Consider the following 16,367-nt stretch of genomic DNA (forward strand, 5'->3'; position numbering starts at 1 on the left):
AATAGGGGTGATGGGGGGTAGAGGGTACCTCTAGGTAGGGAATAGGGGTGATGGGGGGTAGAGGGTACCTCTAGGTAGGGAATAGGGGTGATGGGGGGTAGAGGGTACCTCTAGGTAGGGAATAGGGGTGATGGGGGGTAGAGGGTACCTCTAGGTAGGGAATAGGGGTGATGGGGGGTAGAGGGTACCTCTAGGTAGGGAATAGGGGTGATGGGGGGTAGAGGGTACCTCTAGGTAGGGAATAGGGGTGATGGGGGGTAGAGGGTACCTCTAGGTAGGGAATAGGGGTGATGGGGGGTAGAGGGTACCTCTAGGTAGGGAATAGGGGTGATGGGGGGTAGAGGGTACCTCTAGATAGGGAATAGGGGTGATGGGGGGTAGAGGGTTCCTCTAGATAGGGAATAGGGGTGATGGGGGGTAGAGGGTACCTCTAGATAGGGAATAGGGGTGATGGGGCGTAGAGGGTACCTCTAGATAGGGAATAGGGGTGATGGGGGGTAGAGGGTACCTCTAGGTAGAGAATAGGGGTGATGGGGGTAGAGGGTACCTCTAGGTAGGGAATAGGGGTGATGGGGGGTAGAGGGTACCTCTAGGTAGGGAATAGGGGTGATGGGGGGTAGAGGGTACCTCTAGATAGGGAATAGGGGTGATGGGGGGTAGAGGGTACCTCTAGGTAGGGAATAGGGGTGATGGGGGGTAGAGGGTACCTCTAGGTAGAGAATAGGGGTGATGGGGGGTAGAGGGTACCTCTAGGTAGAGAATAGGGGTGATGGGGGGTAGAGGGTACCTCTAGATAGGGAATAGGGGTGATGGGGGGTAGAGGGTAACTCTAGATAGGGAATAGGGGTGATGGGGGGTAGAGGGTTCCTCTAGGTAGAGAATAGGGGTGATGGGGGGTAGAGGGTACCTCTAGGTAGGGAATAGGGGTGATGGGGGTAGAGGGTACCTCTAGGTAGGGAATAGGGGTGATGGGGGGTAGAGGGTACCTCTAGGTAGGGAATAGGGGTGATGGGGGGTAGAGGGTACCTCTAGGTAGGGAATAGGGGTGATGGGGGGTAGAGGGTACCTCTAGGTAGGGAATAGGGGTGATGGGGGGTAGAGGGTACCTCTAGGTAGGGAATAGGGGTGATGGGGGGTAGAGGGTACCTCTAGGTAGGGAATAGGGGTGATGGGGGGTAGAGGGTACCTCTAGATAGGGAATAGGGGTGATGGGGGGTAGAGGGTTCCTCTAGATAGGGAATAGGGGTGATGGGGGGTAGAGGGTACCTCTAGGTAGGGAATAGGGGTGATGGGGGGTAGAGGGTACCTCTAGGTAGGGAATAGGGGTGATGGGGGGTAGAGGGTACCTCTAGGTAGGCAATAGGGGTGATGGGGGGTAGAGGGTACCTCTAGATAGGGAATAGGGGTGATGGGGGGTAGAGGGTACCTCTAGATAGGGAATAGGGGTGATGGGGGGTAGAGGGTTCCTCTAGATAGGGAATAGGGGTGATGGGGGGTAGAGGGTACCTCTAGATAGGGAATAGGGGTGATGGGGGGTAGAGGGTACCTCTAGATAGGGAATAGGGGTGTTGGGGGGTAGAGGGTTCCTCTAGGTAGGGAATAGGGGTGATGGGGGGTAGAGGGGGTAGAGGGTACCTCTAGGTAGGGAATAGGGGTGATGGGGGGTAGAGGGTTCCTCTAGGTAGGGAATAGGGGTGATGGGGGGTAGAGGGTTCCTCTAGGTAGGGAATAGGGGTGATGGGGGGTAGAGGGTACCTCTAGATAGGGAATAGGGGTGATGGGGGGTAGAGGGTACCTCTAGGTAGGGAATAGGGGTGATGGGGGGTAGAGGGTACCTCTAGATAGGGAATAGGGGTGATGGGGGGTAGAGGGTACCTCTAGATAGGGAATAGGGGTGATGGGGGGTAGAGGGTTCCTCTAGGTAGAGAATAGGGGTGATGGGGGGTAGAGGGTACCTCTAGATAGGGAATAGGGGTGATGGGGGGTAGAGGGTTCCTCTAGGTAGAGAATAGGGGTGATGGGGGGTAGAGGGTACCTCTAGCTAGGGAATAGGGGTGATGGGGGGTAGAGGGTACCTCTAGGTAGGGAATAGGGGTGATGGGGGGTAGAGGGTACCTCTAGGTAGGGAATAGGGGTGATGGGGGGTAGAGGGTCCCTCTAGGTAGGGAATAGGGGTGATGGGGGGTAGAGGGTACCTCTAGGTAGGGAATAGGGGTGATGGGGGGTAGAGGGTACCTCTAGGTAGAGAATAGGGGTGATGGGGGGTAGAGGGTACCTCTAGGTAGGGAATAGGGGTGATGGGGGGTAGAGGGTACCTCTAGGTAGGGAATAGGGGTGATGGGGGGTAGAGATTTCCTCTAGGTAGGGAATAGGGGTGATGGGGGGTAGAGGGTACCTCTAGGTAGGGAATAGGGGTGATGGGGGGTAGAGGGTACCTCTAGGTAGGGAATAGGGGTGATGGGGGGTAGAGGGTACCTCTAGATAGGGAATAGGGGTGATGGGGCGTAGAGGGTACCTCTAGATAGGGAATAGGGGTGATGGGGGATAGAGGGTACCTCTAGGTAGAGAATAGGGGTGATGGGGGTAGAGGGTACCTCTAGGTAGGGAATAGGGGTGATGGGGGGTAGAGGGTACCTCTAGGTAGGGAATAGGGGTGATGGGGGGTAGAGGGTACCTCTAGGTAGAGAATAGGGGTGATGGGGGGTAGAGGGTACCTCTAGGTAGAGAATAGGGGTGATGGGGGGTAGAGGGTTCCTCTAGATAGGGAATAGGGGTGATGGGGGGTAGAGGGTACCTCTAGATAGGGAATAGGGGTGATGGGGGGTAGAGGGTTCCTCTAGGTAGAGAATAGGGGTGATGGGGGGTAGAGGGTACCTCTAGGTAGGGAATAGGGGTGATGGGGGGTAGAGGGTACCTCTAGGTAGGGAATAGGGGTGATGGGGGGTAGAGGGTACCTCTAGGTAGGGAATAGGGGTGATGGGGGGTAGAGGGTACCTCTAGGTAGGGAATAGGGGTGATGGGGGGTAGAGGGTACCTCTAGGTAGGGAATAGGGGTGATGGGGGGTAGAGGGTACCTCTAGGTAGAGAATAGGGGTGATGGGGGGTAGAGGGTACCTCTAGGTAGGGAATAGGGGTGATGGGGGGTAGAGGGTACCTCTAGGTAGGGAATAGGGGTGATGGGGGGTAGAGATTTCCTCTAGGTAGGGAATAGGGGTGATGGGGGGTAGAGGGTACCTCTAGGTAGGGAATAGGGGTGATGGGGGGTAGAGGGTACCTCTAGATAGGGAATAGGGGTGATGGGGGGTAGAGGGTTCCTCTAGATAGGGAATAGGGGTGATGGGGGGTAGAGGGTACCTCTAGGTAGGGAATAGGGGTGATGGGGGGTAGAGGGTACCTCTAGGTAGGGAATAGGGGTGATGGGGGGTAGAGGGTACCTCTAGATAGGGAATAGGGGTGATGGGGGTAGAGGGTACCTCTAGTAGGAATAGGGGTGATGGGGGGTAGAGGGTACCTCTAGGTAGGGAATAGGGGTGATGGGGGGTAGAGGGTACCTCTAGGTAGGGAATAGGGGTGATGGGGGGTAGAGGGTACCTCTAGGTAGGGAATAGGGGTGATGGGGGGTAGAGGGTACCTCTAGATAGGGAATAGGGGTGATGGGGGGTAGAGGGTACCTCTAGGTAGGGAATAGGGGTGATGGGGGGTAGAGGGTACCTCTAGGTAGGGAATAGGGGTGATGGGGGGTAGAGGGTACCTCTAGGTAGGGAATAGGGGTGATGGGGGGTAGAGGGTACCTCTAGGTAGGGAATAGGGGTGATGGGGGGTAGAGGGTACCTCTAGGTAGGGAATAGGGGTGATGGGGGGTAGAGGGTACCTCTAGATAGGGAATAGGGGTGATGGGGGTAGAGGGTACCTCTAGATAGGGAATAGGGGTGATGGGGGGTAGAGGGTACCTCTAGGTAGGGAATAGGGGTGATGGGGGGTAGAGGGTACCTCTAGGTAGGGAATAGGGGTGATGGGGGGTAGAGGGTTCCTCTAGGTAGGGAATAGGGGTGATGGGGGGTAGAGGGTACCTCTAGGTAGGGAATAGGGGTGATGGGGGGTAGAGGGTACCTCTAGGTAGGGAATAGGGGTGATGGGGGGTAGAGGGTACCTCTAGATAGGGAATAGGGGTGATGGGGGGTAGAGGGTACCTCTAGGTAGGGAATAGGGGTGATGGGGGGTAGAGGGTACCTCTAGGTAGGGAATAGGGGTGATGGGGGGTAGAGGGTACCTCTAGGTAGGGAATAGGGGTGATGGGGGGTAGAGGGTACCTCTAGATAGGGAATAGGGGTGATGGGGGGTAGAGGGTACCTCTAGGTAGGGAATAGGGGTGATGGGGGGTAGAGGGTACCTCTAGGTAGGGAATAGGGGTGATGGGGGGTAGAGGGTACCTCTAGGTAGGGAATAGGGGTGATGGGGGGTAGAGGGTACCTCTAGATAGGGAATAGGGGTGATGGGGGGTAGAGGGTACCTCTAGGTAGGGAATAGGGGTGATGGGGGGTAGAGGGTACCTCTAGGTAGGGAATAGGGGTGATGGGGGGTAGAGGGTTCCTCTAGGTAGGGAATAGGGGTGATGGGGGGTAGAGGGTACCTCTAGGTAGGGAATAGGGGTGATGGGGGTAGAGGGTACCTCTAGGTAGGGAATAGGGGTGATGGGGGGTAGAGGGTACCTCTAGGTAGGGAATAGGGGTGATGGGGGGTAGAGGGTACCTCTAGGTAGGGAATAGGGGTGATGGGGGGTAGAGGGTACCTCTAGGTAGGGAATAGGGGTGATGGGGGGTAGAGGGTACCTCTAGGTAGAGAATAGGGGTGATAGGGGGTAGAGGGTACCTCTAGATAGGCAATAGGGGTGATGGGGGGTAGAGGGTACCTCTAGGTAGGGAATAGGGGTGATGGGGGTAGAGGGTACCTCTAGATAGGGAATAGGGGTGATGGGGGGTAGAGGGTACCTCTAGGTAGGGAATAGGGGTGATGGGGGGTAGAGGGTACCTCTAGGTAGGGAATAGGGGTGATGGGGGGTAGAGGGTACCTCTAGGTAGGGAATAGGGGTGATGGGGGGTAGAGGGTACCTCTAGGTAGGGAATAGGGGTGATGGGGGGTAGAGGGTACCTCTAGATAGGGAATAGGGGTGATGGGGGTAGAGGGTACCTCTAGGTAGGGAATAGGGGTGATGGGGGGTAGAGGGTACCTCTAGGTAGGGAATAGGGGTGATGGGGGGTAGAGGGTACCTCTAGATAGGGAATAGGGGTGATGGGGGGTAGAGGGTACCTCTAGGTAGGGAATAGGGGTGATGGGGGGTAGAGGGTACCTCTAGGTAGAGAATAGGGGTGATGGGGGGTAGAGGGTACCTCTAGGTAGGGAATAGGGGTTATGGGGGGTAGAGGGTACCTCTAGGTAGGCAATAGGTGTGATGGGGTGTAGAGGGTACCTCTAGGTAGGGAATAGGGGTGATGGGGGGTAGAGGGTACCTCTAGATAGGGAATAGGGGTGATGGGGGGTAGAGGGTACCTCTAGGTAAGGAATAGGGGTGATGGGGGGTAGAGGGTACCTCTAGATAGGGAATAGGGGTGATGGGGGGTAGAGGGTACCTCTAGATAGGGAATAGGGGTGATGGGGGGTAGAGGGTACCTCTAGATAGGGAATAGGGGTGATGGGGGGTAGAGGGTACCTCTAGATAGGGAATAGGGGTGATGTGGGGTAGAGGGTACCTCTAGGTAGGGAATAGGGGTGATGGGGGGTAGAGGGTACCTCTAGGTAGGGAATAGGGGTGATGGGGGGTAGAGGGTACCTCTAGGTAGGGAATAGGGGTGATGGGGGGTAGAGGGTTCCTCTAGGTAGGGAATAGGGGTGATGGGGGGTAGAGGGTACCTCTAGGTAGGGAATAGGGGTGATGGGGGGTAGAGGGTACCTCTAGGTAGGGAATAGGGGTGATGGGGGGTAGAGGGTACCTCTAGATAGGGAATAGGGGTGATGGGGGGTAGAGGGTACCTCTAGGTAGGGAATAGGGGTGATGGGGGGTAGAGGGTACCTCTAGATAGGGAATAGGGGTGATGGGGGGTAGAGGGTACCTCTAGGTAGGGAATAGGGGTGATGGGGGGTAGAGGGTACCTCTAGGTAGGGAATAGGGGTGATGGGGGGTAGAGGGTACCTCTAGGTAGGGAATAGGGGTGATGGGGGGTAGAGGGTACCTCTAGGTAGGGAATAGGGGTGATGGGGGGTAGAGGGTACCTCTAGATAGGTAATAGGGGTGATGGGGGGTAGAGGGTACCTCTAGGTAGGGAATAGGGGTGATGGGGGGTAGAGGGTACCTCTAGATAGGGAATAGGGGTGATGGGGGTAGAGGGTACCTCTAGGTAGGGAATAGGGGTGATGGGGGGTAGAGGGTACCTCTAGGTAGGGAATAGGGGTGATGGGGGGTAGAGGGTACCTCTAGATAGGGAATAGGGGTGATGGGGGGTAGAGGGTACCTCTAGGTAGGGAATAGGGGTGATGGGGGGTAGAGGGTACCTCTAGGTAGGGAATAGGGGTGATGGGGGTAGAGGGTACCTCTAGGTAGGGAATAGGGGTGATGGGGGGTAGAGGGTACCTCTAGGTAGAGAATAGGGGTTATGGGGGGTAGAGGGGGGTAGAGGGTACCTCTAGGTAGGGAATAGGGGTGATGGGGGGTAGAGGGTACCTCTAGGTAGGGAATAGGGGTGATGGGGGGTAGAGGGTACCTCTAGATAGGGAATAGGGGTGATGGGGGGTAGAGGGTACCTCTAGGTAGGGAATAGGGGTGATGGGGGGTAGAGGGTACCTCTAGGTAGGGAATAGGGGTGATGGGGGGTAGAGGGTACCTCTAGGTAGGGAATAGGGGTGATGGGGGGTAGAGGGTTCCTCTAGGTAGGGAATAGGGGTGATGGGGGGTAGAGGGTACCTCTAGGTAGGGAATAGGGGTGATGGGGGGTAGAGGGTACCTCTAGGTAGGGAATAGGGGTGATGGGGGGTAGAGGGTACCTCTAGGTAGGGAATAGGGGTGATGGGGGGTAGAGGGTTCCTCTAGGTAGGGAATAGGGGTGATGGGGGGTAGAGGGTACCTCTAGGTAGGGAATAGGGGTGATGGGGGGTAGAGGGGGTAGAGGGTACCTCTAGGTAGGGAATAGGGGTGATGGGGGGTAGAGGGTACCTCTAGATAGGGAATAGGGGTGATGGGGGGTAGAGGGTACCTCTAGGTAGGGAATAGGGGTGATGGGGGGTAGAGGGTACCTCTAGATAGGGAATAGGGGTGATGGGGGGTAGAGGGTTCCTCTAGGTAGGGAATAGGGGTGATGGGGGGTAGAGGGTACCTCTAGATAGGGAATAGGGGTGATGGGGGGTAGAGGGTACCTCTAGGTAGGGAATAGGGGTGATGGGGGGTAGAGGGTACCTCTAGATAGGGAATAGGGGTGATGGGGGGTAGAGGGTTCCTCTAGGTAGGGAATAGGGGTGATGGGGGGTAGAGGGGGGTAGAGGGTACCTCTAGGTAGGGAATAGGGGTGATGGGGGGTAGAGGGTACCTCTAGGTAGGGAATAGGGGTGATGGGGGGTAGAGGGTACCTCTAGATAGGGAATAGGGGTGATGGGGGGTAGAGGGTACCTCTAGGTAGGGAATAGGGGTGATGGGGGGTAGAGGGTACCTCTAGGTAGGGAATAGGGGTGATGGGGGGTAGAGGGTACCTCTAGGTAGGGAATAGGGGTGATGGGGGGTAGAGGGTACCTCTAGATAGGGAATAGGGGTGATGGGGGGTAGAGGGTACCTCTAGGTAGGGAATAGGGGTGATGGGGGGTAGAGGGTTCCTCTAGGTAGGGAATAGGGGTGATGGGGGGTAGAGGGTACCTCTAGGTAGGGAATAGGGGTGATGGGGGGTAGAGGGTACCTCTAGGTAGGGAATAGGGGTGATGGGGGGTAGAGGGTACCTCTAGGTAGGGAATAGGGGTGATGGGGGGTAGAGGGTACCTCTAGGTAGGGAATAGGGGTGATGGGGGGTAGAGGGTTCCTCTAGGTAGGGAATAGGGGTGATGGGGGGTAGAGGGTTCCTCTAGGTAGGGAATAGGGGTGATGGGGGGTAGAGGGTACCTCTAGGTAGGGAATAGGGGTGATGGGGGGTAGAGGGTACCTTTAGGTAGGGAATAGGGGTGATGGGGGGTAGAGGGGGGTAGAGGGTACCTCTAGGTAGGGAATAGGGGTGATGGGGGGTAGAGGGTACCTCTAGGAAGGGAATAGGGGTGATGGGTTGTAGAGGGTACCTCTAGGTAGGGAATAGGGGTGATGGGGGGTAGAGGGTTCCTCTAGGTAGGGAATAGGGGTGATGGGGGTAGAGGGTTCCTCTAGGTAGGGAATAGGGGTGATGGGGGGTAGAGGGTTCCTCTAGGTAGGGAATAGGGGTGATGGGGGGTAGAGGGTACCTCTAGGTAGGGAATAGGGGTGATGGGGCGTAGAGGGTACCTCTAGGTAGGGAATAGGGGTGATGGGGGGTAGAGGGTTCCTCTAGATAGGGAATAGGGGTGATGGGGGGTAGAGGGTACCTCTAGGTAGGGAATAGGGGTGATGGGGGGTAGAGGGTACCTCTACGTATGGAATATCGGTGATGGGGGGTAGAGGGTACCTCTAGGTAGGGAATAGGGGTGATGGGGGGTAGAGGGTACCTCTAGGTAGGGAATAGGGGTGATGGGGGGTAGAGGGTACCTCTAGGTAGGGAATAGGGGTGATGGGGGTAGAGGGTACCTCTAGGTAGGGAATAGGGGTGATGGGGGGTAGAGGGTACCTCTAGGTAGGGAATAGGGGTGATGGGGGGTAGAGGGTTCCTCTAGGTAGGGAATAGGGGTGATGGGGGGTAGAGGGTACCTCTAGGTAGGGAATAGGGGTGATGGGGGGTAGAGGGTACCTCTAGGTAGGGAATAGGGGTGATGGGGGGTAGAGGGTACCTCTAGGTAGGGAATAGGGGTGATGGGGGTAGAGGGTACCTCTAGGTAGGGAATAGGGGTGATGGGGGGTAGAGGGTACCTCTAGATAGGGAATAGGGGTGATGGGGGGTAGAGGGTACCTCTAGATAGGGAATAGGGGTGATGGGGGGTAGAGGGTACCTCTAGGTAGGGAATAGGGGTGATGGGGGGTAGAGGGTTCCTCTAGGTAGGGAATAGGGGTGATGGGGGGTAGAGGGTACCTCTAGGTAGGGAATAGGGGTGATGGGGGGTAGAGGGTACCTCTAGATAGGGAATAGGGGTGATGGGGGGTAGAGGGTACCTCTAGGTAGGGAATAGGGGTGATGGGGGGTAGAGGGTACCTCTAGGTAGGGAATAGGGGTGATGGGGGGTAGAGGGTACCTCTAGGTAGGGAATAGGGGTGATGGGGGGTAGAGGGTACCTCTAGGTAGGGAATAGGGGTGATGGGGGGTAGAGGGTACCTCTAGGTAGGGAATAGGGGTGATGGGGGGTAGAGGGTACCTCTAGGTAGGGAATAGGGGTGATGGGGGGTAGAGGGTACCTCTAGATAGGGAATAGGGGTGATGGGGGGTAGAGGGTAGTCTTTCAGCAGTCGTTCCTCGTCTAGGAACTTCCCAGCTCGTCCGTTGAAGGCCGGTTGAAACAGGCCGTAGTTCAGAACATCAGTCAGGCTCTGTGTTAGAGTCACTAACACACGCTGCTTACTGCTCCACACCGCTGCCTCGGGGTCCAGCCGCAGGCACTTCTACACACACAAATACAATGATATTTTCCACATGAGCCCAATACAACAGGTGTAGTAGACCTCACAGTGAAATGCTGAATACAACAGGTGTAGTAGACCTCACAGTGAAATGCTGAATACAACAGGTGTAGTAGACCTCACAGTGAAATGCTGAATACAACAGGTGTAGTAGACCTCACAGTGAAATGCTGAATTCAACAGGTGTAGTAGACCTCACAGTGAAATGCTGAATACAACAGGTGTAGTAGACCTTACAGTAAAATACTGAATACAACAGGTGTAGTAGACCTTACAGTAAAATACTGAATACAACAGGTGTAGACCTCACAGTGAAATGCTGAATACAACAGGTGTAGTAGACCTTACAGTGCAATGCTGAATACAACAGATGTAGTAGACCTTACAGTAAAATACTGAATACAACAGGTGTAGTAGACCTTACAGTAAAATCCTGAATACAACAGGTGTAGACCTTACAGTGAAATGCTGAATGCAACAGGTGTAGTTTTAAGAAAATTAAGTGTTAATAGAAAATAGATAAGTAAAAATAAAAAAACAGCCAGGATGCTCTCGATGGTGCAGCTGTAGAACCTTTTGAGGATCTGAGGACCCATGCCAAATCTTTTCAGTTTCCTGAGGGGGAATAGGCTTTGTTGTGCCCTCTTCACGACTGTCTTGGTGTGTTTGGACCATGATAGTTTGTTGTTGATGTGGACGCCAAGGAATTTGAAGCTCTCAACCTACTCCCCTACAGCCCCGTCGATGAGAATGGGGACGTGCTCGGTGCTCCTTTTCCTGTAGTCCACAATCATCTCCTTAGTCTTACGTTGAGGGATAGGTTGTTGTCCTGGCACCACATGGCCAGGTCTCTGACCTCCTCCCTATAGGCTGTCTCATCGTTATCGGTGATCAGGCCTACCCGTTATGTCGTCAGCAAACTTAATGGTGGTGTTGGAGTCGTACCTGGCCATGCAGTCATGAGTGTAAAGGAGGGGACTGAACACGCACCCCTGAGGGGCCCCCGTTTTGAGGATCAGCGTGGCGGATGTGTTGTTACCTACCCTTACCACCTGGGGGGCGGCCCGTCAGGAAGTCCAGGATCCAGTTGCAGAGGGAGGTGTTCAGTCCCAGGGTCCTTAGCTTAGTGATGAACTTTGAGGGCACCACGGTATTGAACACTGAGCTGTAGTCAATGAACAGCATTCTCACATAGGTGTTCCTTTTGTCCAGGTGGGAAAGGGCAGTGTGGACTGCAATAAAGATTGCATCATGTGTTTGGGCGTTATGCAAGTTGGAGTGGGTCTAGGGTTTCTGGGATAATGGTGCTGATGTGAGCCATGATCAGCCTTTCAAAGCACTTCATGGCTACAGACGTGAGTGCTACGGGTCGGTAGTCATTTAGGCAGGTTACCTTAGTGTTCTTGGGCACAGGGACTATGGTGGTCTGCTTGAAACATGTTGGTATTACAGACTCAGACAGGGAGAGGTTGAAAATGTCAGTGAAGACACTTGCCAGTTGGTCAGCGCATGCCCGGAGCACACGTCCTGGTAATCCGTCTGGCCCTGCAGCCTTGTGAATGTTGACCTGTTTAAAGGTCTTACTCACAAAGGCCAAGGAGAGCGTGATCAATCAGTCATCCAGTACAGCTGATGCTCTCATGCATGCTTCAGTGTTGCTTGCCTCGAAGTGAGCGTAGAAGTAATTTAGCTCATCTGGTAGGCTCATGTCACTGGGCAGCTTGCGGCTGTGCTTCCCTTTGTAGTCTGTAATAGTTTGTAAGCCCTGCCACATCCGACGAGCGTCGGAGCCGGTGTAGTAGGATTCAATCTCAGTCCTGTAATGATGCTTTGCCTGTTTGATGGTTCGTCTGAGGGCATAGCAGGATTTCTTATAAGCATCCGGGTTAGAGTCCCGCTCCTTGAAAGTGGCAGCTCTAGCCTTTAGCTCAGTGCGGATGTTGCCTGTAATCCATGGCTTCTGGTTGGGGTATGTACGTACGGTCACTGTGGGGACGATGTCATCGATGCACTTATTGATGAAGCCTGTGACTGATGTGGTGTACTCCGCAATCGGAAGAATCCCTGAAAATATTCCAGTCTTTGCAGCAAAACAGTCCTGTAGCTTAGCATCTGCATCATCTGACCACTTCTTATTGACTGAGTAACTGGTGCTTCCTGCTTTAATATTTACTTGTAACCAGGAATCAGGAGGATATAATTATGGTCAGATTTACCAAATGGAGGGTGAGGGAGAGCTGTGTATCCATCTCTGTGTGTAGAGTAAAGGAGGGAGAGCTGTGTATCCATCTCTGTGTGTAGAGTAAAGGAGGGAGAGCTGTGTATCCATCTCTGTGTGTAGAGTAAAGGAGGGAGAGCTGTGTATCCATCTCTGTGTGTAGAGTAAAGGAGGGAGAGCTGTGTATCCATCTCTGTGTGTAGAGTAAAGGAGGGAGAGCTGTGTATCCATCTCTGTGTGTAGAGTAAAGGAGGGAGAGCTGTGTATCCATCTCTGTGCGTAGAGTAAAGGAGGGAGAGCTGTGTATCCATCTCTGTGTGTAGAGTAAAGGAGGGAGAGCTGTGTATCCATCTCTGTGTGTAGAGTAAAGGAGGGAGAGCTGTGTATCCATCTCTGTGTGTAGAGTAAAGGAGGGAGAGCTGTGTATCCATCTCTGTGTGTAGAGTAAAGGAGGGAGAGCTGTGTATCCATCTCTGTGTGTAGAGTAAAGGAGGGAGAGCTGTGTATCCATCTCTGTGTGTAGAGTAAAGGAGGTCTGGAGTTTTTCTTCCTCTGGTTGCACTTTTAACATGTTAGTAGAAATGAGGTAAAACTGATTTAAGTTTCTTTGCATTAAAGTCCACGGCCAGTAGGTGCGCCACCTCTGGATGAGCATTTTTCTTTTTGCTTATGGCCTTATACAGCTCATTGTTTGCGGTCTTAATGGCAGCATCAGTTTGTGGTGGTAGACAGCTATGAAAAATATAGATTAAAACTCTCTTGGTAAATAGTGTGGTCTACAGCTTATCATGAGATACTCTACCTCAGGCGAGCAAAACCTTGAGACTTCCTTAATATTAGATTTCGTGCACCAGCTGTTGTTTCCAAATAGACACAGACCGTCAACCCTTGTCTTACCGGAGGCAGCTGTTCTATCTTGCCGATGCAGCGTACACCCAGCTGTATGTTATCCATGTCAGCCACGACTCGGTGAAACATAAGATGTTACAGTTAATATCCCGTTGGTAGGATATTTGTGATCGTAGCTCATCTATTTTGTTATCCAGTGATTGTATGTTGGCTATGTCACGTCTGCTCGCCCTCGAGGTCGCTCGAGGTCGCCAGGCTGCTGATCATTACTCACACCTCCCACCATCGTTACACACATCAGCGCATCATCGGACTCACCTGGACTCACCTGGACTCACCTGGACTCCATCACGTTACTAATTACCTCCCCGATATCTGTCACTTCCTCAGTTTCTTTCCATCACGTTACTAATCACCTCCCCGATATCTGTCACTTCCTCAGTTTCTTTCCATCACGTTACTAATCACCTCCCCGATATCTGTCACTTCCTCAGTTTCTTTCCATCACGTTACTAATCACCTCCCCGATATCTGTCACTTCCTCAGTTTCTTTCCATCACGTTACTAATCACCTCCCCGATATCTGTCACTTCCTCAGTTTCTTTCCATCACGTTACTAATCACCTCCCCGATATCTGTCACTTCCTCAGTTTCTTTCCATCACGTTACTAATCACCTCCCCGATATCTGTCACTTCCTCAGTTTCTTTCCATCACGTTACTAATCACCTCCCCGATATCTGTCACTTCCTCAGTTTCTTTCCCGAGTCAGCATTAATGTCGTTTTGTTTCCCGTCCAGACGCTGTCCGTGTTTTGTTTCATGTCCGTTATTTATTAAATGTTCACTCCCTGTACTTGCTTCTCGTCTCCCAGCGTCTGTCCTTACAGGCTAATAGGTAGAGGCAGATTACCCACTCGCCATCAATTCCTTACAAGGCATCCCGACCTACGTCCCCGATATCTCTGTCTCTTTCTCCTGCGTATGACGAGGATGAGGGCCTTGTCAGGTGTCTGAAGTAAATCCTTCAAGTCCAACTCGTTAAAAAAGATCTTTGTCCAGTACGAGGTGAGTAATCACTGTCCTGATATCCAGAAGCTGTTTTCAGTCATAAGAGACGGTGGCAGAAACATTATGGACAAAACAACTTACAAATAACACAAACACACAATAGCACCATTTGTTAAGAGCCTGTTAAACAGCAGCCATCTCCTCCAGCACCATTGGTTAAGAGCCTGTTAAACAGCAGCCATCTCCTCCAGCACCATTGGTTAAGAGCCTGTTAAAGCAGCCATCTCCTCCAGCACCATTGGTTAAGAGCCTGTTAAACAGCAGCCATCTCCTCCAGCACCATTGGTTAAGAGCCTGTTAAACAGCAGCCATCTCCTCCAGCACCATTGGTTAAGAGCCTGTTAAACAGCAGCCATCTCCTCCAGCACCATTGGTTAAGAGCCTATTAAACAGCAGCCATCTCCTCCAGTACCATTGGTTAAGAGCCTGTTAAACAGCAGCCATCTCCTCCAGCACCATTTGTTAAGAGCCTGTTAAACAGCAGCCATCTCCTCCAGCACCATTGGTTAAGAGCCTATTAAACAGCAGCCATCTCCTCCAGCACCATTGGTTAAGAGCCTGTTAAACAGCAGCCATCTCCTCCAGCACCATTGGTTAAGAGCCTGTTAAACAGCAGCCACCTCCTCCAGCACCATTGGTTAAGAGCCTGTTAAACAGCAGCCATCTCCTCCAGCACCATTGGTTAAGAGCCTGTTAAACAGCAGCCATCTCCTCCAGCACCATTGGTTAAGAGCCTATTAAACAGCAGCCATCTCCTCCAGCACCATTGGTTAAGAGCCTGTTAAACAGCAGCCATCTCCTCCAGCACCATTGGTTAAGAGCCTATTAAACAGCAGCCATCTCCTCCAGCACCATTGGTTAAGAGCCTGTTAAACAGCAGCCATCTCCTCCAGCACCATTGGTTAAGAGCCTATTAAACAGCAGCCATCTCCTCCAGCACCATTGGTTAAGAGCCTGTTAAACAGCAGCCATCTCCTCCAGCACCATTGGTTAAGAGCCTGTTAAACAGCAGCCATCTCCTCCAGCACCATTGGTTAAGAGCCTGTTAAACAGCAGCCATCTCCTCCAGCACCATTGGTTAAGAGCCTGTTAAACAGCAGCCACCTCCTCCAGCACCATTGGTTAAGAGCCTATTAAACAGCAGCCATCTCCTCCAGCACCATTGGTTAAGAGCCTGTTAAACAGCAGCCATCTCCTCCAGCACCATTGGTTAAGAGCCTATTAAACAGCAGCCATCTCCTCCAGCACCATTGGTTAAGAGCCTGTTAAACAGCAGCCATCTCCTCCAGCACCATTGGTTAAGAGCCTATTAAACAGCAGCCATCTCCTCCAGCACCATTGGTTAAGAGCCTGTTAAACAGCAGCCATCTCCTCCAGCACCATTGGTTAAGAGCCTGTTAAACAGCAGCCATCTCCTCCAGCACCATTGGTTAAGAGCCTATTAAACAGCAGCCATCTCCTCCAGCACCATTGGTTAAGAGCCTGTTAACCCGGGGCTAGGTGGGACGCTAGCGTGCCACCCGTGGTGCACTCCATCAACAGCAGGTGCATTTCAAGAGCGGCAAATTTGAATCCAAATAAATGTCAAAATTCAAATTTTTCTAAAATACAACTATGTTACACCATTTGAAAGATAAACATCTCCTTAATCTAACCACGTTTTACGATTTCAAAAAGGTTTTACGGCGAAAGCATAAATTTAGAGTATGTTAGGACAGTACATTTACAAGAGTTGTGTGTAATGTTTTGTCAAGTCAAAGACAGGGTCACCAAAACCATAAAACCAGCTAAAATGATACACTAACCTTTTACAATCTCCATCAGATGACACTCCTAGGACATTATGTTAGACAATGCATGCATTTTTAGTTCTATCAAGTTGATATTTATATCCAAAAACAGCGTTTTACTATGGCATTGATGTTGAGGAAATCGTTTCCCTCCAATAACCGGCAGTCAAGTCAGCGTCACAAATTAAATAATTAAAATTAGAAAACATTGGTAAAATATTATATTGTCATTTAAAGAATTATAGATTTACATCTTTTGAACGCAATCAACTTGCCAGATTTAAAAATAACCTTACTGGGAAATCACACTTTGCAATAATCTGAGCACTGTGCCCAGAAAAATACGCGTTGCGATACAGACTAGACGTCATGTTGGGGAGATCTAAAATCGAAAATACTATGTAAATAATCCATTACCTTTGATTCTCTTCATCAGATGTCACTTCCAGGTATCACAGGTCCATAACGAATGTAGTTTTGTTCAAAAAAGCTCATCATTTATGTCCAAAAATCTCCGTCTCGTTAGCACATGATGTAAGCCAGCCGGACTTCTCGTCATGAACGAGGGGAAAAAATATATTTCCGTTCGTTCAAACATGTCAAACGTTGTATAGCATAAATCATTAGGGCCTTTTTTAACCAGAACATGAATAATATTCAAGGTGGACGAATGCATAG

General features: G+C 52.0%; 1 protein-coding gene across 3 annotated transcripts in view; it reads right to left on the bottom strand.

Annotated features, from left to right (window-relative positions):
* Window positions 1-16,367, bottom strand: part of LOC106594232 (SH3 and multiple ankyrin repeat domains protein 3) — a 158,064-nt gene that overhangs the window by 93,552 nt on the left and 48,145 nt on the right. For all 3 annotated transcript variants that reach the window (XM_082972589.1, XM_082972590.1, XM_082972591.1), the window contains exon 3: window positions 9,542-9,745. In XM_082972589.1, coding sequence (XP_082828715.1) covers window positions 9,542-9,745 — 204 coding nt within the window. The remainder of the gene's footprint in view (window positions 1-9,541; window positions 9,746-16,367) is intronic.

The sequence above is a fragment of the Salmo salar genome, unplaced genomic scaffold (genome assembly GCF_965601325.2).
Source record: "Salmo salar unplaced genomic scaffold, fSalSal1 ptg000784l, whole genome shotgun sequence".
NCBI lineage: Eukaryota > Metazoa > Chordata > Actinopteri > Salmoniformes > Salmonidae > Salmo > Salmo salar.